This window comes from Protopterus annectens, chromosome 1.part2, assembly GCF_019279795.1.
Source record: "Protopterus annectens isolate FY-2018-M chromosome 1.part2, PAN1.0, whole genome shotgun sequence".
NCBI lineage: Eukaryota > Metazoa > Chordata > Ceratodontiformes > Protopteridae > Protopterus > Protopterus annectens.
The window spans coordinates 551295213-551320259 of NC_056727.1; the positions used below are offsets into that span (position 1 = coordinate 551295213).

Here is a 25047-nt window from a genome sequence, read left to right on the forward strand (position 1 = left end):
TGGGAGATCGTAGGTTTACCCCGGGTATCACTTCTGTGTCACTGTTAGACAGAGGCACAGTATACTAACCTCAAAAAAGGGCATAGCAAAATTAATTTAAAATGGGTGGTGAAAGCCATAAACACTCTGGCTAGTCTTATAAATACCCTAGGGCAGATAGCCTAGTATTAACCTATGATAGTCTTCAGCCCCTTAGCCTCTATAGTCCAATATGCAGACAATTCAACCCTAATATGTGCTGCTGCTTCCATCAACTTGTCTGATCTACTCAAGAATCCTTCCTACCCACTGAATCTTGGCTCTAAATCTCATCTTATAGTTAATCCTTCTAAAACCAAACTTATGCTGTTTTACCCATCTAAATCTCATGATCCCTGTTCCACTTTCCAGATTTATTCACCCAACACCAGTTGTATCCCACACACAATTAGGCGTCATTATTGATAATGTAAAAATTGATGATCTAGCACAGACCATCAAAAAAAAAAACACCTCATGTTAGACTAGGTTCTCTTTACAGAATTAAGCCTTTCCTTACAAAAACACTTAAGCCAGAACTCCTCTTCTCTCTTTACTCCTATACGCATCCCATCTTTACTAACCTAAGACAGACAAGTCTAAAAAAACCTGGACACCTGTTGCAATAAAATTGCTAGACTTGCTACTAACTCGTCACACCGAACACGTCAGTGCTCTGTTTTACAAATGAAGTGGGTTGAATCACTCCCATCAATTAATATACACCCAACTCTCTTTTGCACATCAACTCACATACCAACCAGATAAAAATTCCTGCCCTTTTGAGGAGGAGGAAGAAGAAACCTCTTATCCTCCTCCAAATCTCTCCTTCATGTCACTAAATCCCTCAGAGCTGGTGACTCCCTCTAACCAAACTATATTGCTAAAAATGGAATTCTACCCCTCAGACCATTTTATCTACACTCAACACTTCTCATTAAAAAAAAAATGCTGAAAAATTACCTAGGCAGCAACTGGATCTGTTCTTGCTCTAATCCTGGCAGACTATTTATTCTGACCCTTTTCATTTCTTCCTGATTTTACCTACCATCTCAACTTCCTTTTTACTTTTCTCCCTTTGTATACACTGAATTCTTACTCCTCCTCTCTCCCTTTTACTTCTTCAGCTTTCTCCCCTTCTATTTTTCTATTACATCTAACCCCCAACTCTTTTCTTCTCCATCTATTATTACCTATAGCTTGTCCCTATTTCTTATTTACTCTACTTCTCCTACTATTTTCCTTTCTAAATTGCTCCCCTTTTTCTTAATCCTTTATATCTCTGTGACACTAGGGAAATACTTCCAGTCCAGCTAACTGGAATTGTGTAAATAAACATATGTCATTTGTGAATATCAATATTATTCCTATGCTTGTCTTACAAATGTAAGATACCTATATGTTATGTGTTTATTAAACTACTGGTGCAGAAGTGTGCATTGAACTGTATGTTATGTACTGACCTACTAGAATGTAACCACAGTGTAGTGTACTGTACTGGAAAAGAACAGAAATGTACATAAACTATATTAATAGTAGAAGTTGGAACATACAGAGTTCTCGCAAAACTTCAAGAAAATAAGATGTAAATTTGTTTAGGATTGTGCTATAAAAAAAAGTTAGTTAATGCAAGGAGACCAGATGTCTACAGCCAGAAGTTTCCTATCGTCTTGAAACAGAAATTACTAGGTTTCAAAGGCAAACTGCTTTTATTGCTCTGTGACTTCTTAGCAGCTGGACATCTCAGAGAAGTATTTTTGACACAGATGTTGGTATTTGTTAGCCTGGGAACTGAAGGCAGGTGACAGAGTGATGTCATCCAGCTGACCCAGCAGTAATGTTCCGAAATTAATTTGGGAACTCTCCTCAGAGACTGCATTTTGTTTTATCTTGGACCTAGAACATTCATTTAGCACTTCTGCCTCCGTGTTGCTTTGTCAATAAGAATTAGGTACAGTATTTCTTTTAGAGATAAATAGGAATATAGTAAAGATTCGTTTAGATGTTTTCTGTATTCATTTGAGACTGTCCTGCAATGTTGTTTTAAAATATTTCCTGTGATTCTGAACTCTGTAGTTACTGTGCTGACCAAGTATTGTCTTGTGCTTTTACTATTAAATATGTAAACCTTTTAATTGTGGCTGGTTTGTTTAGAGATATTTAACCTCAGAGTACTTGCACGTGTATTTGTTGACACTGTATAGGCCACTCCAATAGCACTGAAAGTCTTGGTCACACTTACCAAAGTAACATTATACAACAAGATTGGGCACCCTTTGGTAAGGGCCTTAAAAGTAGTTGATAAGAGCTGGCTGATGGCAGTGATAACTACCTTATTAGTTGGCCAGAAGGGGACACTGTTAGTAAACCTGTGCTAGCCTTCCCCAGGAGCATCTGTAGGTTTGTATACAAGTCAAATCTCAAAGAGAGTGTGTGTGTGTGTCAGCTACTTGGGCAGGCTGACGAAGCACTGGTTGGACAGAGAGGGTGTTGGGAGGTCTCAGTTTGGCCACACGGCTGAGATTTTAACCCTACAGGTGTGCCATTGGGGAGTCTTATTGGGAATCTGGAGAAAGAGGCAGAATCTAGCCCCAAACTGTCTGATCTGTGCGTGGTCTTAAGGGAAATTGTACTTTACTGTGTATGTACATGCCATCCTCCCAATGTGTATGGCCCTCACTGGTGCTACTGCTGAAGACTGAGGCTGAGGCTCCTTGATTACTGGGCCAGTTCAAGGGTGTCACATATCAAAATCTGTGGCAGTGGTGATATATCCACATCACATATTAAACTGACCTGTAGTGGTGTGGATATATCACCACTGCCACAGATTTTGATACGTTGTGTTCCTGTAGTCTGTGACAGTGGTCACTGAAGGTGTCTGTACTCTCAAAATCAGCCACACAGTGAACATTCAGAGTTCATATCACAATTTTTTTTGTTAGCTTAGTCAGTCAGGGAGTGCAGGCAAGCATTTCAGCAGAGTATGACAAGCTGACAAGGAGACAGCTGGCCGAAATGTGCCAGGCTAAAGGACTGCTGCATGCCAACCTGACTAAAGCAGACAGGATTGCAGCTTTAGGTCACAGCTGCATCACAGAATGGCAACCAGGACGACAATCAGATTGGCCATGGAGATGTACAACTCTCAAAGAAGGACTTAAAAATCGGTCGGGAGTTAAAGATACTGGAGTTGGAGGCCAAGCGTTTGAAAACGGAAGCAGCAGAGAGACAGAGGCTGAAGAAAACGAGAAACTGCAATGCCTGGAAGCCGAGAAGGAGAGCCATAGGCAACATGAAAAGGAAATGCTCTCCAGAGTCATGGAGGTAATGGGAAAGAGAGTAACCGAACCCCAGAAGCAACAAAGGTCAGTAAATTTCTTCCACAATTTACAGAGAGGGATAATTTTGATAGTTTCATTCATATGTTTGTGAGGGTGTGTAAACAGTAGAATGTTGACCAAGGGCTCTGGTTATGGTTCCTGACCCCCTTACTCCATGGTAATGCTTTAACTATGATCCCCGAACTGTCTGATAACGATTGCTTAAATTATAATGTTGTAAAGAACCGTTTGCTAGAATGTTTTAAAGTTAACACCTGAACCTTATAGGAAAAGGTTTTGTGAATATAGACGCAAGGCAGATGAAAATGTGTGAGAATATACTGCTGAACTAAGCACTTATTTTCGTAGGTGGGCAAGTGGAAGTCCGGTCACCACTTTTGAAGGGCTGGCAGACAGTTTGGTGAGTAATAAGCCTTTAGCACTTTGCCTAAGGACATGAGAATCTGGTTAACTGACAGACAATAAAATACTGTAGAGGAGTTGGGGGAAAAAAGGAGACCTATATCTAGCAAGTAGGGCATCACTGCACAGGAAAGAAACATACAGTGCTGCTCATGGGTCTAAGAGAACCCATGATGGGTAGCCCAGACTGTCCAACAGAGTCCGCCAGTAGCAGGGGAAGCCACTAGTCCAGGTACACATCCATGACGAAGAGTTAAATGTTTTAAATGCAACCAGTGGGACCATGTAGCATATGCATGTCCACGAAGGCAAGGTGGGGAACAAAAGGTGGAGAGTCAGTAAGTGGAAATGACAAAATCGCAGCGTTAAGTTGTCCCATGCAACAAGGGTACCAAGCTACCACAAGAGGTTATTTCCTATCTTAGCGAATGGGAAAGAGACCACTGCTGAGAAAGAGAGACAGCCTCTGACCTAACCATTGTGAAGCCTGTAATGGTTACAGAGGAGCAATACTTGCTTGGGAAGTCTACTCCACTCAGAGCTTTAGGAAGGACTCCATTCCAAACACCTTTGGCTAGCGTTCACCTTGACTGGGAGGGTGGAAAGGGAAGCAAGCAAGCAGGTGTGTTCGAGGATATCCCTGCAGAAGTCCTGATAGGAATGATCTTGATAATGCAGTACAGTGAGTGCATGCAGTTACATGCAGTCAGGTTTGGAGACATGCATGTGTGTCTGGTAAAGACCCAGACAGACAGCACACTTGCAGCCAGGACTGCTGAGGTGGTTACTTCAGGGAGGGAGCTAACCTGTAGCAGTGAGACTTAAGGTGAGCCACAGCTGCTTGTGAGTACTGATGTTCTCTTGGACAGAGTGACTTCAAGGGTAGAGGTGAGTGGTAGTACCCAGGCCGACAGTGAGGCACCGCTGTCAAAGGATACCAGACTTCTGTGGAAGGGGAGCTAGAAGGGTTACTAAGAGATGAGATAGGCCTTGTAATGTAGGGTCTGAGAGCTGAGTCTGAGGGAGGTAGCTAATGAGGCACCTGATTTTCAGGGGAAGGGGGAATCTGTATACTGCAACAAAGGGTTACTGTATAGAAAGTGGACCCCTGAGGAAGTGCTAGAGGATGAGAGAATACAGCAATTGGTAGTGCCCACAGCCTACCGTCTGACACGTCTAGCCACATTCCCTTTGCAGATCATATGGGAATAAAACATACAAAGAGATGGTATTATTCAAAACCTGTACTGGCCAAGGATTTCCAGAGATATAAACAGGGTACTGCAGGATCTGTGAGCATTGCCAAAAGGTAGGCAAAGCAGAAGACAAGGTGAAAACTCCTTTGATGCCTTTGCCTGCGATTGAGGAGCCATTTCAGAGGGCAGCTATGGATATTGTGTGGCCTCAGAGTACCCCAAGTTCCACAGGGAAAAGGTATATCCTAGTGGTAGTAGATTAAGCTACCAGATACCCTGAGGCAGTGGCTCTTGTCCTCCACCGAGGCAGAAAAGGTGGCAAATGCTTTGTTACAGATTTTCAGCAGGGTAGGTTTCCCTAAGAAATACTGACTGGCAGAGGTGCCAATTTCTTGTCACACCTGCTGGCTTGTCTGTGGAAGTACTGGGGGGGGGGGTGAAGCACTTTAAGCCCACCCCCTACCACTCCCAGACTAATAGTCTTGTTGAGAGGTTAAACTCTACACTCAAGACGATGCTATGGTCATCTGCAGACCAGTTCAAGAGGGAGTGGGACAAATATTTGCAACATCAGTTTGCTTACAGAGAGGTGCCCCAGGAATCCACAGGTCCTTCACTCTGATTTTCTGTATGGGCATAGGGTGAGACCTGTAGATTTGACTAGAGATGAGTGGGAGGGTGAGTGTGAATCCTACAAGGAGTCTGTTGTGGCAAATGTCCTAAACCTCAGGAAACTCATGGGCTTGGCCCAGGAGAACCTGACAGAAGCCCAACAGCAGAAACAGGTCTGGTATGACAGGAATGCTCGAGCTACAGAGTATGCTGTAGGGCAACAGGTAATGACTTTCATTCCCGTCAGACACAACAAGCTGCAGGCAGCTTGGGATGGACCCTACAGGTGGTAAGGAAGGTCAGTGATGTTATCTCCATGGTAGAACCTCTAGGCAGGGGCACAAACTGTACCATGTTAACATGATGAAACTTTACCATGACAGGGAGGCCCTTGTACCGAGTATCTGCAGTACAAGGCAGGAAAAGTCTGAGGGGGATCTATGGCTACAGGGAGACAGCCAGAAAAATCCCAAATTACTATGGTGGAGCCTAGGGTTGCACACACACAATGCGACACTGCAGCATGGTACAAGGGTCAGCAATGCCAAGGCAGTTGGAACCTCAAGACAGGGAATGGGGTAGTGTATTCCCAGACAGGTTATCCCTCTCAAGTAACATTTAAGGGTCACTTGAAAAACTAGCTTGAGTTTTCAAGGAAGAGAGTAATGTAACACCAGGGAAATACTACCAGTCCAGCTATCTGGAACTGTGTAAATAACTATATGTCAATTGAAAATAGTAATATGATTTACACAGAAATGTGACACTGCCAGCCCACTATCGCTATCTGGAATTTTGTAAATAATCATAGGACATTTGTGAATATTAATATGATTTTTATGCTTGTCTTAAGGTTTACCTTTACAAAGCCGAATCACAGTGGTGTGATTGCTCATATGAGCGAATCGTAACCATGAAAGTCATAACAGTGACAATTTCACATGTTCGAAAATCAGCAAATCGAAAAGCAGATTCACTGACTTTCGAACATAAAATATCGAAAAAAAATCCAAAGAAATGTAAAGCAGGGGGCTGCGCCCCCCCTACTTTAATATTCTACCTCTGAGATCGCACTACAGTAGGGAAAGGGACCATTTTCCAATCTCCACTATAGTGCAATCCACCCCAAAATGCCAAATGTGGAATGAGCAAATGTCACTGTGCATTCGCTCATTGCGCATTCAAAACCTTTTCCGTTTGGCATTTGCAAACTTTGCAAACGGCCTGACAATTGCGGTTTGCCCTTGTGCAATACGCACACATGAAGGTAAACCTTGTCTGAATATGTTATGTTTATATCAAACTACTGGTGCAGAAGTGTGTGTTGAACTGTATGTTTATGTACCAAGCTTCAAGAATACAACCACAGTGTACCTGACTGGAAAAGAACAGACATAATAGTGGAACATACAGAGTTAACTTGCAAAACTAAGAAAATAAGTTGCAATTGTTTACGATTGTGCTATAAAAGTTAGTTAATGCAAGGAGACACGATGTCTACAGCTAGAAATTCTTCCTATTGTCTTGAAACAGAAAATTTCTAGGTTTCAAATGTAAATTGTTTTTAAATGCAAGTGTTTTTATTGCTTTGTGACTTCCTAGCAGTTGCACATCTGAGAGATGCCCCTCTCTTGCAAAATCTGTAACACCCTACACACCTACCCGTACCCGAGATCCACAGGCCAAAACCTCCTGCATGTACACAAACCCATCCACCCAACTGGTAAACTACTACTATCCCACACTATAGCCAAACTTTGGAACAATCTCCCCACACCACTACGTAATATACCTAACCACAACAATTTCAAATCCATGTTTCTCTCCCATCTCTCCTCCAAATGGGAATGTCCTTCACATGCTCCCACCTAAAACTCCCACACTACTAACTCCACACCTAAATCATCATTTCTTTGCCTACTTTAACTTAATTCAGAGATCTTGCTCAGAACACCTTTTCATAAATCTTTTGCATGCATGCCTCTGGCCTACCTTACTCATATTCTCAAACTTCCATTGTTTGTTTTTCTTATCCATTGTACCCATAATATTGTTTTCCTCTGTAATATTGTTAATTTGTCTCTATTCGTATGTATTTGTATGTCTGTTTGTGGTTTTCCCCTCGGGTCTCCACTGAAAAAGGGTAATTCTTACCCAGCTGGACCAACCCGGTTAACAAATGCAAATAAATACGTATTTTTGACACAGAGATGTTGGTTTCTGTTAGCCTGGAAACTGAAAGCAGGTGACAAACAGTGATGTTTTGAATCACACCAGAATTGATGGGACATGCTCCACCTACAGAAAACCATATCCCTCGAGCCACACACTCCAGGGATCTAGACCTCACCACAACAATAAATAGGACTTCCCATGCTCTAGAACACGATTCCAATCTACATTAGGCAGAGATCTTCACTAGCCCTCTTCAAGAGAGACCTTGACGAGTGGATGGGAATCAAAAGTTTACCCCAGGGATCACTTCAATGGCTCTGCTGGACACAGGCACAGGGAACTAATCTAAGGGGACAGCAAAAGCAAACACACATTTCGGCTAGGCTTATAAATGCCTTCGGGCAGATAGCCTAGTACCTACCTATGAACATATGTTATCCAACTGACTCAGCAGTAGTGTTTTGATATTAATTTCGACACTCTCTCAAGAGACTGTGCATTCTGTATCTTGTCTTGGAACTAGGAACATTCATTTAGCACTTTTTCCTGTGTGTTGCTCTCTAAGATTTAGAATACAGTATTTCTTTTAAACATAGATAGGAATATAGCAAAGATTAGTTTAGATGTTTTCTGTACTCATTCGGGGCTGTCCTGCAATGTTGTTTTAAAATATTTCCGGTGATTCTGAAAGTACAGTTTTGTACCTACCATAAATGTAGATGTCCGATTGATATGCAACTGCAGTCGGATTTTCCCACCCTCCTACCCCTCTGCAACTTTCTTTATGGGTCCACTACCCCTATCCCTATTAGCTGGGGGTATCTCCTATGGTGTATCTGTTTATTACTGTTGTGCATGTCTGGAATTGTTTATCCATTCACCACATTTAGCCTTCCTAGGAGGGCAGCTGGCATCTGGGGTTGTCCTGCCTCAGGCAGCCCTCGGTCGGCCGAATTCCAAAGTCTGGGTCCGGCGTCGGCTGGTGTCACCTCCTCTCAGACGTCACAACGGCTGGAGTATAAAGGCATCGGCCGATGCCATCTTCTTCAGTGTTTCTTGCCCCAGATGACAGGTGCCCTCCTAGGAAGGCTAAATTTGGTGAATGGATAAACAAATTCCAGACATGCACAGCAGTAATAAACAAACAGATACACCATAGGAGATACCCCCAGCTAAAATGAACAGGGGGAATGGACCCAAAAATGAACAGGGGGAATGGACCCAAATGAAGGAAAAGAGGGGAAGGAGGGAGGGAAAATCCGACTGCAGTTGCATATCTATCGGACATCTACATTTATGGTAGGTACAAAACTGTACTATGTCCTTCAAGAATGCAACTGCAGTCATAACATATGGGTTGACTACCATAGCCAAGCTGGGGGTGGATGGAGCTAAGAAAAAGATGGTGTAGCTAAAATGCCCTGCAGGACTGCCAAAGCAAAGCCTGCTCGGGATCTGGAGTATAAAGGCAGGTTGTAGTGTTTGGTAAATGTATGCACGGAGCTCCATATAGCAGCCTCTAGAATGTCCTTTGTAGCCACACCTCTTAGGAAAGCTGTGGATGTGGCTATAGCTCTGGTGGAATGTGGCCCAATATTGGCTGGCACACTTTTTCCATGGTAAGAATAGCAGAATCTGATGCAGTGACCAATCCATTTTGAAACTGTTTGCTTGGAGATTGCTTTTCCTTGTATTCCAGCAGCATAGGCTACAAACAGCTGGTCAGACTTTCTGGTGGCCTTAGTTCTGTCCAAGTAGTAGCGTAGTTGCCTGTGTATGTCCAAGGTATGCAGCAGTCTTTCCCCTCTATTTTGAGGATTGGGGAAGAAAGTAGGAAGGTGAATAGCTTGATTTAGAGACACCCTGGAAATCACCTTTGGTCTTTGGTGCAGGCTGGAGAAGTTGTTTGACCGCAACTGAGCTACAAAATATAAGTATTTTTTGATTATTTTAACAGATTACTGTTTTTATAATTTAATATATATAAAGCACTTTGTCTATTCAGAATCTTCAGAAATCTTTTTCTGTTTAAAAACTTTCATAGCTTGTTGTCTTAGGCTATTTTGTCCCACCCTCCCTCCTTGTTGGTGTCTTGCTCTTATACTTGGTGGCTTTGCAGTTGCCCGCCCCTACTGTGACACACCTCCCAGACTAGTGTCATTAGCTCATTCTTCTTAATACAGAGAACATATGATAAGGCCTTCTGTTCCTCCTTTTTTACCTTTTCAAAAGTAAACAAAACTTTTTCTTCTTCGCCTGAACCTTCTTGTGTTCTGACTGTCCTTCTCAAACATATTGGAAATATACAGTATATTTCAGAGCATTTGTTATAACTGTATTTGCTATAACTGATTTAAGTATTTTTTTCTGGCTTTTTGAATATTTACTGCTTAGCGACTGCATCTTAGCCTGTTTATACAGCTCTGCATTCTATTTAAACTGTTTTTGTGTTGATTAACTGTTTTGCACTCTTAAAAAGTTATTTGTTGCTTAATTTTACTTGTAGGCTAACACACTCAAGTGTGCTAGCCACTTAAAAGCATTTATAGCATTTACTGTCTGTTTTTTTTCCTTGTCTCTGAAAAATAAATAAATAAATAAATAAATAAATAAATAAATCAATCTCTTGTTTTCCCACCTTACTGAACTAGAGTAGTCCAGTTTCAGAGTTGCTGATCCCTGGGCTTTGTTTTTAGTTCCTGTTACTGATCCATTGCCTTATTAGGAAGGAGGGAAGTTTCTTTGCTTACCAGTGGGAGTGGGAGGCACTGAGCAGCCTTTTTGTCCGAATTGGTGAAGTTTCAGCCAGAAACTAGTAGTCTATTAGTAGTTTGGGCCAATTCCTGGCTCCTTCGCCCTGCTATAAAACACGCTAAACACGTGTTTTCCAGCTTATACCAACTCTGCACAGATCCTCGTGGTGGCCTGCAGGTGATCCAAGCAACAGAGAGCTGAAGAGTGACTTTCTACCAGATATAAGTATTTTTGTGGCTTTCCCACTGTTATTAAGCTAGCGACTGCATTTAGCCTGTTTTACTGCTACTTTAAGTGATTTCTGCATTTTACACTGTTTATTGCACTTTAAGTTACTAATTGTTACAAATTGTTTCTGTAGGCTACACACTAAAGTGCGCTAGCGATTTACAGCATTTATAACGCATTTACTGTCTGTTTTTTTCCTTATCTCTGTAATAAAACAAAAAAAATCTCTTGTTTTCCCACTTTACTGAACTAGAGTAGTCCAGTTTCAGAGTTGCTGATCCCTGGGCTTTGTTTTAGTTCCTGTTACTGATCCATTGCCTTATTAGGAAGGAGGGAAGTTTCTTTGCTTACCAGTGGAGTGGGAAGCACTGGCGGCCTTTGTCCGATTTGGTGAAGTTTCAGCCAGAAACTAGTAGTCCATTGAGTGGTTTGGGCCAATTCTAGCTCCTTCAGCCCCCTGCTATAAAACACGCTAAACTGTACTGCTGATCTAACCAGCATATCCTATAACTGAAAAGTTCATCTCTACTTGATTCCCAAGTAGACTATTCTCTATCTGTAAAGCCTAGCACTTACTCCTACAGTACTTGCACCTTGATAAAGCACTCTTATTATAGATAGTACCCCACCAGCCCAAAACCCACTTCCCATGGAGTCCTTTGAAAGTTCTTTATCTACTACTTCTAGTATGTCGAGGGATCAGTTGCTAGTGTCCTCTCCAGCTCAACTGGTGAACCTGGGAATATTGAGGCAATGTTACAATTGCCTCGTGTACCTGAACAATCCTCTCCTTCTCCCACAAAACACAAATACATCTGAGAGATGCAACTATCTGACCATACTGGAGGCTGAGCTCTCTCAACATAGGACTGGCAAGACCAGACAGGAGGAGAAGGCAACCACACACAATACATACCCAGTCACACATGGTACCATCACAACTTCAAATCATACATACTCACACAAAGACATACTCGAGGCTCTGGTCAAAAGTTGCAAAACAGCAGAGGCCACCAAAGCAGACACCAAACAACTACCACCTCCACGACCCAACAAATGCAACACATAGACCACACAGTCAGAGTGTCAAACAGTCACAGCCCTTAAGGCCAAACAAAATACCAGACACACTTGTCATTGGTGATTCCATAGTCAGACACACTGGCCCGCTCACCAGACTGAGTAAGGAGAAGGTCACAGTAAGCTGCCTGCCGGGCGCTAGAATCCGCCACATAACGCAAGCACTCAGGTCTCTCAGCAGCAGGTACAAGTGCGACTCAGTCATTGTCACGCTGGTGTCAGCGACCTGAGGCGTACCTCCTTGGACTACATGAAAGGGGCGTCGAGGCTCTCTGATTATGTAGCCCAGGCAGGTATGACCCTGACCTTGAGCAGTATCCTACCTTCACCTAGAATGATGCCACAATACAGTGATAAGATGATCAGCTTTAATAATTGGCTTAAATTCTGGTGTCATTCAAAAGGGATCAATGTCTGTCTGCCTGGGATGACATGCTGGACAAGCCACGCTGCCATGAGGGGCGGCTTGCACCTGTCACCCTGGGCTTCCGGATATTGGCAAAGGCTCTTGCCACCCCATAGTGCCTTTTTAGGCAAGGCTCAAATTCTAAACCTACCACCCTAGAACACCAAAAGGAAAAAACTAAGGGTAATGCTGCTCAATGCCAAGTCTCAATCTCAAGATGCACTTTCGAGGCCCTTCTCAATATGGAGAACATCGATGTCTGTGCTGTGACAGAAACCTGGTTCAAGGCTCCTGAGAGCACCCCAGCACTAACAGGTTTCACCTCATATCATCGTTCCGGCCCCAAAATCCGGACAACACCAAGAAAGGAGGGTGTCCATATTCATAAGGACACCCACACCTCAAGGTTAGTGGCAACGCCGCGATGCATCGGAGACCATCCAGGTGCAATTAACCATAGAGCAAGACTGCTCTGCAATTTGTAGCATGTTACAGGCCACCCTCTCAAACTCAGGAACCTCACATGGCCTTCCTGAAAACATTGGAGGATAAATGTATCTCAAACACCATCATACTAGGTGACTTCAACTACCCTAATATAGACTGGGAACACTACTCAAGCCCGAACACTCTAACCCAAAGATTCCTGGAGTTCATAAACTCAAATGCCATGGAACAACTAGTCACCATCCCACAAGAGGTGAAAACATACTTGATCTCATCATCACCGAACATGGGATCAAAATGTTCAACACGGAAGTATACCCCTCACTGGTGAGATCAGATCATAAACTAATCTCGCTGGAGGTCCTCATCCCGCCCCCACCTGAAACAAAAAGACCACATGCTTAAAGGTTATTCTAAAACATGTCTCTTTTAAGTGGCCCCCACCACACCTGGACATGGATAGATTATCTCTAAAAGCGCGTGTTGGGCCATAACAATACACAGCTTCAAAAAGAGCTCTTGAAAGGTATCAGAAGAATCAGGCCATGAACCCCAGGGCCTGAGGTTCCTTGCAGTCAGTGGGAGACTGCTAGGCCCCCCCCCCCCCCCCCCCCCCCCCCAAGTTTTTTATTAAGGTTTGTCTGTTTGTATGAGGCAGTCGTCCAGGTAGGGGTATATTTGAATTCCCTGGAGTCTGCAGTGTGCCACTACTGATGCCAGGCATTTCGTGAACACTCTGGGCGCAGTAGATAAGCCAAACGGTAATGCTGAGAATTGATAGTGCTCTGTCCCTGCAAGAAATCTGAGGTATCTTCTGCAGCTTTGTCTGATTGGGACATGCAGGTATGCCTCCTTGAGGTCCAGAGTGACCAGCCAAGACCCCTTGCCCAGCATGGGAAGAAGTTGCTGTAACGTCAGCATTTTGAACTTTGGCACAATGAGAAAGGTATTTAGAGTAGACAAGTCCAGTATAGGCCTACATTTGTTTTCCTTTCTTGGAACAAGGAACAGTCTTGAATAGAATCCCTGGCCTTGTTCCTGGGGAGGTACCTTTTCTATTGCTTTTATACTTAATAGCTTTGAAACTTGAATGAGTGCCTCTGCCCTTTGATGGTGTGGCAGGTTTGGCATGCCTTGTCTTGTAGGTAAAGTATGGAAGTGGAATCTGTAACCCTTGTCTATTAAATCCAGAATCCAACTGTCCTTGGTTAAGATATGCCAGTTTTTTGAGAATAAGGATAATTTTCCGCCCAAGGGTGCTTCTCTCTGAGCCCTTGTAGATGGTATGAAAGTCAAGTCATTGTGATTGCCCTTGTGGTGCAGCTGGGCTGGCTGCAGCACTTCTTTGATTTGTAGGTTGCCATTGGCGTCCCCTGTAGGAGCCTCGGTATTGGCCTCGGCCACGCCTGTTCTTTCCCCTTTGAAACTTGTCCGAGTCTGGGAAGGACCAATTCTTTGAAGGCCAGTTTCTACTGAATCTGGGTGGCTGAACCTGGAGGAAATCCTTGACTGTTTGTACTGACTTAGCTTTTTCCTCAATGGACTTAAACACATCTTGTGCATTAGTGCCAAAAAGCTTCTGTTTTTCCAGAGATGCATCAAGTAACTTTACTTTGACATGGTCTGGCAGTGGCTGATCTTTTAACCAAGCATGTCTACGTATCACAGCCCCAGTCATAGCTGCCCTACATGAAGCTTCCAATGCATCATAACCACACTGAAGAAAATGACTGTTAACCTGCTGAGTGTTATGTATGTGATCCTGCAATGCCTTTCTATTAATAGGCTCAGGAGAGGCTAACTTTTTCTGTAAATCATCCAGTAAAAAATCCTGGTACTGAAACATATGAAAAAGGCAGTTAAGAGACCTCATGGCTAGGGTGGTAGAGGTATAAACTTTTTTACCCCATCTCTCCATAGACCTGGCTTCCCTATCCGCTGGCAAAGGATTCTTGGCAGTGGATGTAGCCACTCCCTTGGGACCCTGTGAAATAGTTTCTAAATCCACGGTGTGGGCCTTAAAGAGATGCTTGTGAGTGTCAGGGACTCTGTAATATCTGTCTGGCTTGACAGGAGCAGGGGGGAGAGAGTTAGGGTTAGCACTGGAATCGGAGAAAACATCATCCAAAACATCCATCACAGGAGGAATAGCTAAAGGTCTGTGCTGGGGAAGCTTTAGGAAGGTACGGAGCCTTTTCCTGGAATCAGAGAATTCCTGACCCTGCCATTGGAAATGTTCCCTCATTGAGTGCAGGACTTCACCAAAAGAGAAATCATCTGGAGGAGAGGCAGAGGGAATTGATTCCTCCGCATCAGAGTCCTCATAGGCCTGGAAGGATTCTTCTTGAATATCTGAATGCTCAGAATCCCCAGAGGCCTCATCTGAAGAGAGGTTTTCAGTCTGCTCAGTTCTAGGTCTTTTCTCTGCAGGAGGCTAAGAACCTCTGTCTGGGTGAGGCTGAGACCCCCTGATAAGGGAAATGAGGTCTGCAGCAAGAGACATAATCTGTTTATCAGAAGAGGGGGCCTGGACAGCAGGTTTAGGATGGGCCTTGGCCTGGCTGGCGGCCTTAGCACGTGCAAAGGCCTTGATGGACATAGATACAGGAGGACTAGCAGCCCCACATGCAGGAGTGACCTTGTCCACTGGAATGGTGTCGGGTAAATCAAGAACTTCGGTATCTGGAGGAAAATCAACAACCAGCACCAGAGAGGTCTCCGGGACCGAAGGACTAGTTAACGCTGTGTCGTCGGCCTGGAGCGGCTGAATTACCGCTTCCGCAGGGACCGAAGCACTAGCGGAGGGTCTAGGAGTAGTATCGGTAGAGGACGCGGGCTGAGGATGCCGGTCCCGGTCCTTATGTTTTTTTGGAAGATTGAGCTGTCGGTACTGAAAACACAGGAGCTGACCGACTGGCACTTGCGAACTGCTTCTGCTTCGGGCACCGCGCGGCAAGAGAGACTGAAGAAGATGGCGTCGGCCGATGCCTTTATACTCCCGCCGTTGTGCTGTCGGAGCGGAGGCGACACCAGCGCGCGGACCCAGACTTTGGAATTCGGCCGACCGAGGGCTGCCTGAGGCAGGACAACCCATATGTTATGACTGCAGTTGCATTCTTGAAGGACATCTCTGTAGTTACTGTGTTGATTGAGTATTGTCTTGTTCTATTATTAAATATTTAAACTTTTTAAAATTGTGGATAGTTTGTTTAGAGATTTCTAAGCTCACAGAGTACTTGCATATGTATTTGGCCACACTGTATTGGCCATTCCAATAGCCTTGAAAGCCTTGGGTTACGCTTACCATTTGGATAACAACAACAACAACATTACACAGTAAGATTGGGCACCCTTTAGTAACAGCCTTAAAAGCAGATAAGAGGTGACTGGTGGCAATAATACTGCCTTATAGTCTGGGAAGAAAGGGGTATGGCTAGTAAACCTATGCCAGCCTTCCCCATGAGTATCTGAGATTTGACTTGTATACAAAACCACAATGTGAGTGTGTCAGCTACATGGGCAGGGCCATGAAGCACTGGTTGGACAGAGGGTGCTGGTGGTCTTGGCTTGGCCACTCGGCTGAGATCTTAACCCTATAGCTGTGTCAGTGGGGAGTCTTATTGAGGATCTGGAGAATGAGGAAGAAACCAGCCCCAGACTGACTGTGATCTCTATGTGCTCTTAAGGGAAATTGTACTTTACTGTGTGTGTATTTGTCATCCTCTCAATGTGTACGTTCCCCACTGGTGCTGGTGGTGAGGACTGAGGCTCCTTGATCACTGGGCCAGTGCAGGGGCATCACAATCTCATACAGTAGACTTAAAACAACTGAAAGTATTAAGTAAAGTTATCATTAATCTTCTTTCGGCTGCTCCTGTTAGGGGTCGTCACAGCAGAGCAACTGTTTCCATTTCTTCCCGTCCTCTGCATCTTGCTCTGTCACACCAATCAGCTGCATGTCCTCTCACCACATCCATAAACCTTATTTTAGGCCTTCCTCTTTTCCCGTTACCTGGCAGCTTCATCCTTAGCATCTTTTTCCCCAAATATACTCTGCATCCCTTTTCAGCACATGTCCAAACCAACATAATCTTGCCTCTCTGGCTTTGTCTCTAAACCTTCCAAACTGGGCTGACCCTCTAATATACTTATTCCTAATCCTGTCCATCCTCGTCACACCCAGTGCAAATCTTAACATCTTTCAACTCTGCCACACCAAGTTCTGACTCCTGCCTTTTTGTCAATGCCACCGTCTCCAACCCATATAACATAACTGGTCTCACTACCCTCTACTGGTACTAGTCTGTCACAAATCACTCCTGACACTCTTCTACACCCACTCCATTCTGCCTGTACTCTCTTCTTCACCTCTCTTCCACACTCACCATTACTCTGAACTGTTGATCCTAAGTACTTAAACTAATCCACCTTCGCCACCTCTACTCCCTGCATCCTCACCATTCTTCTAACCTCCCTCTCATTCACACACATATATTCTGTGTTAGTCCTGCTGACCTTCATTCCTCTTCTCTCTAGAGCATATCTCCACCTCTCCAGGGTCTCTTCCACCTGTTCCCCATTCTCACTACAGATCACAATGTCATCTGCAAACATCATAGTCCACGGGGACTCCAGTCTGATTTCATCTGTCAACCTGTCCATCACCACTGCAAATAAGAAAGGGCTCAGAGCTGATCCTTTATGTAATCCCACCTCCACCTTAAACACATCCGTCACTCCCACCGCAGACCTCACCGGTGTCACACTACCCTCGTACATATCCTGTATCACTCTTACATACTTCTCGGACACTCCCGACTTCCTCATACAATACCACAACTCCTCTCTAGGCACCCTGTCATATGTTTTCTCTAAATCCACAAAGACACAATGCAACTCCTTCTGACCTTCTCTGTACTTCTCCATCAACACTCTCAGAGCAAACATTGCATCTATAGTGCTCTTTCCTGGCATGAAACCATACTGCTGATCACTAATCATCACCTCCCTTCTTGACCTAGCTTCCACTGCTCTTTCCCATAACTTCATGCTGTGACTGATCAGTTTAATCACTCTGTAGTTACTACAGCTCTGCACATCACCCTTACTCTTAAAAATCGGTACCAAAACACTTCTCCATTCCTCAGGCATCCTCTCACGTTCCAAGATTTCACTAAACAATCTAGTTAAAACTCCACTGCCATTTCACCTAAACACCTCCATGCTTCCACAGGTATGTCATCTGGACCAGCAGCCTTTCAGTTCTTCATCCTTTTCATAGCTATCCTTACTTCCTCCTTGCTAATCCACTGCACTTCATGACTCACTATCCGCACATCATCCAACCTTCTCTCCCTCTCATTCTCTTCATTTATCAACCCCTCAAAGTACTCTTTCCATCTGCTCAACACACTCTCCTCGCTTGTGAGTACGTTTCCCTCATTATCCTTTATCACCCTTACCTGCTGCACATCTTTACTAGCTCGGTCCCTCTGTCTAGCCAATCGGTACAGGTCCTTTTCTCCCTCCTTACTGTCCAACCTTTTATACAACTCTTCATACGCCTTATCCTTCGCCATCTCTCTCTTTGTCATGCACCTCAACTCCTTATACTTGTCTTTCTCAATCTCTTTGACAATCCCACTTCTTCGCCAACCTCTTTCTCTGTATACTCTCCTGTATGTCTTCATTCCACCACCAGGTCTCCTTGTCCTCCTTCCTCTTTCCAGATGTCACACCAAGCACCTTTCTAGCCATCTCTCTCATTAATATGTTGTTCTAATCTACACAGGTTTTGCATCTTTTCTCTGACTCTTCCTCTTTATACCTCCAGTCTCTGACTACTGTCATAAAAACAATTCTCTGTGTATAAAATGACCCAATTATTTAACTCTCTTTTGTTATAGTATTTTATGCATTGGGTTTCTCTGTAAAACCCTCCAATTTTTGTTTCTGTTAACTTTTTGAAATGTTAAAATTCTCTAAAAATTGTATACTCTGTTAATATTCTTTGTTACCTAGTTTTATGTAGATTTTCCCCCCATGCATCTGCTGAGAATAGGACATCACCCAGTTGGGACTATCCCGGTAAACAAAAGTAAGTAAGTAAATAATGTACACATACATACGCATGATACATATCATACATACAATATAAGAATCTTTTTAGGCAGGTATCAACTGTTGCTGATAGAAAAGAAAGAGCTAACTGGGAACATATGTTTTGAGAGTGTAGTGAGTTGGCAAGTTTTAAAAATTCCCATACAGGCCATTTTCAAAAGATTTTAAGATATTGTACACTATCTGTCAGAAATATTGGGCGAGCAAGTGGATGCAACTAAGGAAACTTTTCTTTTGAGCTGGGAAACGGAAACTTAAGGCCTCAAGTTTAAATCCTGGTGGCTGTCAAAAACGCAATTAATAGGAAATGGAAATTAAAGTCTAAACTGTACTACAAGTATGTAATATGAGAGAGAGAGAGAGAGAGACAGAGAGAGAGAGAGAGAGAGAGAGAGAGACAGAGAGACAGAGAGACAGAGAGAGAGAGAGAGAGAGAGAGAGAGAGAGAGAGAGAGAGAGAGAGAGAGAGAGAGAGAGAGAGAGAGAGAGAGAGAGAGAGAGAGAGAGAGACAGAGAGAGAGAGAGAGAGAGAGAGAGAGAGACACAGAGAGAGAGAGACAGAGAGAGAGAGAGACAGAGAGAGAGACAGAGAGAGAGAGAGAGAGAGAGAGAGAGAGAGAGAGAGAACTGGAAGAGAGATTTTTAGAAAAGGTAAGAAGCAACTCACAAAGAATTACATCAAAATAGTTGGAACAATAAATGCAGAATAATGTTCAGGGAGGTGAAGGAACAGGAAGGTTACTTTAAAGGGAAAGCAGGAATTCAGCAATTTATGTAATGTTGGACTGATACCAGTTACATTATGTAAATAAGGTGGGGTAATGGTGCATTGGATAGTGTCACATCACAACAAGAGGTTCACTGGTTTGATCCTCGGCTGGGGTTGCTTTCTGTGTAGGGTCTGCATGTCCTTCCTGTGTTTGCATGGGTTTCCCTCCCACATTCCAAAGACATATAGTAGATGGATTGGACACTCTTAAATTGGCATATAGGTGTGACGGTACTGATAAACTATCACAACAGGGCTAGCCACCCAGCAATGTAAAGCTATAGGATGACGTTACTGTACATTTGCCCATTTCTTAACTGTTGATTTAATAAAAGGTATTGTCTGTTTTATAAAAGTCCTATTTTTTAAACACCAAGACATAAAAAGCTTGCACAAAAAAACAAAAATATGTATATTTTATGGCAAAATACAAGTAGAAATGAGCTATAAACATATGCAAAGTGTATTAAAATGTTTGTACAAGACATTCTCCAAAACTGCAGAGGATGTTGTTTAAATGATCAAAAGTGCGACCTTAAATCAGATCAGACATAAAACTACATACAGTTAACAGAGTACCACATATTTAGAAATGAGAAAGACCTGGTTTAATAACTAGAAGATATTCCTTAGATAACACTGCAGTGACATAAAACAAAAGTTAAAAAAATCATCCAAATATGTACAAGCACTGACTCAGAAATTCATCAACTGAAGGAAGCCACAAAAGAGTTTGGGGAAAAAAAAAATGTTTTTATTTAAAATTTACCCTTTATTGACCAGTCAGTCACACTAGGTTAGTGGCCTCTTTTCAAGTAAGAGCCAAGCTAGGACATTGGGGAGCTTCTCCTACTCTTTCTGAGGAGGGGACATGGGAACTTTTTCGTCCACCTGAGCTACCACCACCGAGCAGATGAGACCTTAGTTTAACATCTCATCTGAAGGCAGAAATACTATTATGACTTGCACTCATGGAAAAGAGCGGATACAAGAACCATCATAATTCAGTCAGTTGCCTTGTCACAAGATCAAGGATTTTAATAACTGCCAGTAAAGCAGCACAGCCCAGATCTCACATTATCTGTTGATATGAAATATAGTGTATTGTTCAAGACCAAGAGTTGTTTATCTTATTTGTCTTAAAGTGCCAAATAAACTGCTGCAACATAAATGAAACAAACTTATACAAAGGATCATGTGAGACGCCAACATTTCAAAAATATGCATTTTGGGCAGAAACAAGTCATCAACTGAAACAACAACCTAAACTGTTGCAAAATGAGATCTAAAAAATACGAAGTTTAAATCCAGTAACTCATACAAAAATGAATATGGGGAAAATAACATACTTGATGCCTAACTAAAATTGTCTGTTGGTATTCAAAATTACATTACTCTGTGAAACTCTGCTCCCAGCATAATATTACGTTAAAGTAGAGCTGCTAATATTAATGCATGGCAAGCTTTTTTCTAGAGACTTGCTTTTATTTTTCATGGGCTAAAACTGTAACAGAATAAAACAATGTAAAAGCATTAGCATTGAGTTTTGTGATCGAAGCAATATTGCACTGCATGCCAAATTAGATATTCTTCAGAAATACAACAGTTCAATCTATTTACCTTTCATTGATTAGGTCAGTCTCACTAGGCTAGTGACCTCTTTTCAGAAGACCCAAGGTAGCATTTTTTGTACTAGTGAAAGTTTGGCAAGGGCATCAGGGAACCTCCCCTTCCTTTTTCTGATAGGTGCATTGGGATCTTTTTCATCAACCTGAGCAGAAGGTGCATTGGGATCTTTTTCATCAACCTGAGCAGAAGGGACTTTGGTTTACAGTCTCATGCAAAGGACGACACAGAATTTATTTATTTTTTTTAAATTCTCTTTAACTATTTTTAACAATACATATTAAAAACAAAAACATCTAGAAGATCATAAACATAAATACAAATTATACACTGAAAAACAATTATATAGAAGTCTCATCTACATCCTACCGAACAGAGTTCATATATTTTTTTTGTTAACCTCATGTCAGAATAACATCCACTAAAAATTTCCAAGAATCCTTCTGTAGGGGTTGCTGCTTCATGGAGTACCAAATATATTTGTGCGCTAATACTTGCTTTCTAGCTACTTGTTTAAAACATTCCCATGACAGTGTACCTCTGTTTTTCCAATTCAAAATGATGTAATATTTTATTAACATAAATATTGTTATAAAAAGATGTATATGTTCCTTTCTAAGACCTGTTGGGGGAATATGTAAAAGAGCAAATTTCCATGATAAGGTTGTTTTTTCATATCCCATTTTTTCTAACTTGACCCTTAAGGCACACCAGAGCTTGTATGAGCATTTACAGCTCCAAAATATGTGTATGATATCTGCTTCTTGCAAGGAGCAGAATTGGCGTATCATGATACAACTTATTCAGAATCTGAGGTGTAAAGTAAGCATTGTTTAGGATCATAAGTTGTGTGTATCTGAACTTTTGAAGAGGAATAAATTTGGAGAACTTTTGAATAGCCTGGGCAATACTGTTGGATGTAATGGTGGAGTCCTGTTTTGTCCAGTAGCTAGAATGCACAGCTTCTCTGTTGCATTTAATAGAAAGAATGATTTTATATACATTCGATATCATTTTTTTTACGTTTGAACAGATCCCATAACGTTTTACAAGTAGCTATATCCGAGTCTGAAATATTAATACCTTCCCAATATTTGCAACATGCCTCCTTTGTCTTAAAATAGTTGTATACTTGGGTGATGGTTTCAATGTGTTTCAATGTGTTCCTCATGTTACTTACTGAGTTATATTTAAATGGAAAAAAATCCAATACCACTTTGTCCTTCAACATAGGGTAGGGATTCAATTGATCAACTTGTTACTCAATTTAATGTTGGGGTTAAGATGTTAAGTGTCATGTATGCAGAAAGTAAGTTCAAGGAGTCAAGGAGTTTTTGTATGATTGTAATTTGTTCCTTTATATCGTTTTGTAGTCTATACACCCTCCTAGAGTTTTTGTCTAAAAATGGGAGTGCCTTGGTAAAGTGTAACGTTTTAATATAGTTGTAATATAATTTCACCCAGATCAGGTACCATTTAGTGGGATCCTTAGTATATTCTGCAATATTGATTATTCTACTCCATTTGATGATTTCATAATATAGTCTGACATCTGGGAGTCCCATTCCACCTTTATCTTTGGGATAGATAAGTTTTTCATAACTTATCCGGATGACGACACAGAATTTATATAATGCACCAACCCCCCCCCCAACAGCAACCGAGGCATATCAATGTGTTAAGGCAGCTTCTGTGAGAATTACTACAAAAGTCATTCCTAACTTAATATTCATAGCTATTTTCAAATTGACCCGTACCATTCAGCAACTTTCTCCCCTTAGTACAAAGCAGAACTACCGTACTTGTACACCTCCTAGGGACACTGAAACCATTAACAAAAGCAACAGTGCACTGCTGTGAATCAGTGATAACAGTTCAGCATGCACAAAATAATAATAGTACACTAACCAGTTTGCTTAATAATAAGCAGCAAAAGAAATTCTCTGCATCGTAACAGAACCCATACTATTTGCGATTTCCCAAATGCCATTCACTACTGCATGGAGAAGGACATATAATCTCATTAGCATAATCAGCAGAACTTCCTGCTAAACGCAAATAAACGTCATGCATGTAAAGATTCTAAAATCCAAAGTCAAAAGTTAAGAGAACAAATTGAGTGTTACAACTAGAAAAAAAAAATGAGACTAAGAAGACGAACAAAACCGCCCATAGTTCTAAGAATTGCTTTCAGTCACTGAGGTGGCTTGTTTTAGTGAAATACCTTACCTGACATCAAAGGTCAGAGGGCATACAACATAGCATTCCATGAAGGTAAAGCACTGCACAAATACGGAAAATGAACATAAAACAAACAATTATGGCAACACCACAGAAAGAGGCATTACAACAATAAAACAACCACGAATGTATAAAAGTCACTTTAAGAAACTGTAATGTTATTGGATCTTGCATATCACATGATCTCCCTTTTACTACTTGGGTAGGCAAGACTGCATGGAGAAGGCAGTAAGCACACGCGGAGCGTCTACTTATTACTAACATAATAAAAAGCATGACATCGAAAAAGTAGTCAGATATACTTGACTAAACTGAGACGATCTCATTATTACCTACAAGAGGACAGAACGATATCGGCCTATAAATTACAAGAAATACATATTTATAAACTACATGCACATTACGGTATTAGCTTCCCACTATAAAACATGACAGCTTGTTATTGAATTTGTAGTACCATTACAAGTACTTTAATAGATTCTTACGTTTCTGTATTTTAAAGTTTCATTCACTGCCCAGATGAAATAAGTAAACGTTTGATCAACCATTGACCATCTAAACCAGTGATGACCCAATACAAATGAAATCCTTGTCTGAAAGGACCCATCAAAAATGAGCTCGCTAACATAAAAGCTCAAAATGTTAATCAAAAACTTAAAAAGAAGAATCCTCCACAGTGGAGGCTCCATTCAAAAAACAGACTGCCACTCACCATATGCATAAATGCCGCGGAGCAGATCCTCCCGCAGGCCCATATTATCAAAAGTTGGAGTAACATCCACCTCTTCACTCGTCTCGAATTCTACCTTGGTCATATCTTCATCTTTTAAAATCCGCTTTCTTCCTGAGCTTAGGGTAGTCATGATCAATTTACTCAACGAACCAGACACAAGAAACCACTCAGACAAGTAACTAAACTTACAGATTTCTGAAATTACAAAGAAACACAAAGCGTAGTCACGTCACATAGGGAGGAGCTTTGCGAGACAGACGTGATCACGTGACTATCCAAGAGCTTTGGTTCCACCTTTCAGGCACCACCTTGAAAGCAATTCTAAGTGATTTCGTGGAAAGGGGTGGTACTGGAGTAGATTGTCCAGGTCTTAGACTTCAACGTAATGATAGCCTCGTTCTCGCTGAACTTTGCAACAGTCGCCAATGTAAACCATCCCGGGAGCTTCAGACAGCTGGAACGTGTACAAGGGTATAACTGTAAAGAGTCTGTTTTTGTAATTTGTAAAGGATAGTAATTTAATCTTCCATCGCACTTGGATTGTGCTATCTACTTTGCCGCGTAACTTGTGGGAATTAACAAAACAATGGATAGCGAATTATCATAAAAGGGCACAAAGCCATGGTGCGGGCGATATCGACTGGAAATAATAGGTAAGGCGATTTTTTGAATTTTTTCCATGATGTATTATTTAAAAGAGTTTGGAGAAGTAAGTTACTCTTGATTTTTGTAAGTCTAAAAACAGACAGACTTGTAGATTGCATGTTCGTTTGTTGTTATATGCATATGTGGCTTTTCACTTATTACCCCCATATTTTTGTTCCCGTACTACACAGTGACTCATGTTCGTCTGCGGTCGAATTTGATATATTCTCCAACACTGGTGAAGTTGATCC

General features: G+C 42.1%; 2 protein-coding genes across 2 annotated transcripts in view; one reads left to right on the top strand and one right to left on the bottom strand.

Annotated features, from left to right (window-relative positions):
• Positions 1 to 24397, bottom strand: part of EIF4A3 (eukaryotic translation initiation factor 4A3) — a 635526-nt gene extending 611129 nt beyond the window's left edge. Inside the window, exon 1 of the mRNA XM_044060170.1 lies at positions 24131 to 24397. Coding sequence (XP_043916105.1) covers positions 24131 to 24281 — 151 coding nt within the window. The 5' untranslated portion in view covers positions 24282 to 24397. The remainder of the gene's footprint in view (positions 1 to 24130) is intronic.
• A 102-nt stretch (positions 24398 to 24499) lies between these two features.
• The window catches only part of NINL (ninein like), a 1970063-nt gene continuing 1969515 nt past the window's right edge, over positions 24500 to 25047 (top strand). The window contains exon 1 of the mRNA XM_044057633.1: positions 24500 to 24804. The gene's annotated coding sequence lies outside the window, so the exon portion shown is untranslated. The remainder of the gene's footprint in view (positions 24805 to 25047) is intronic.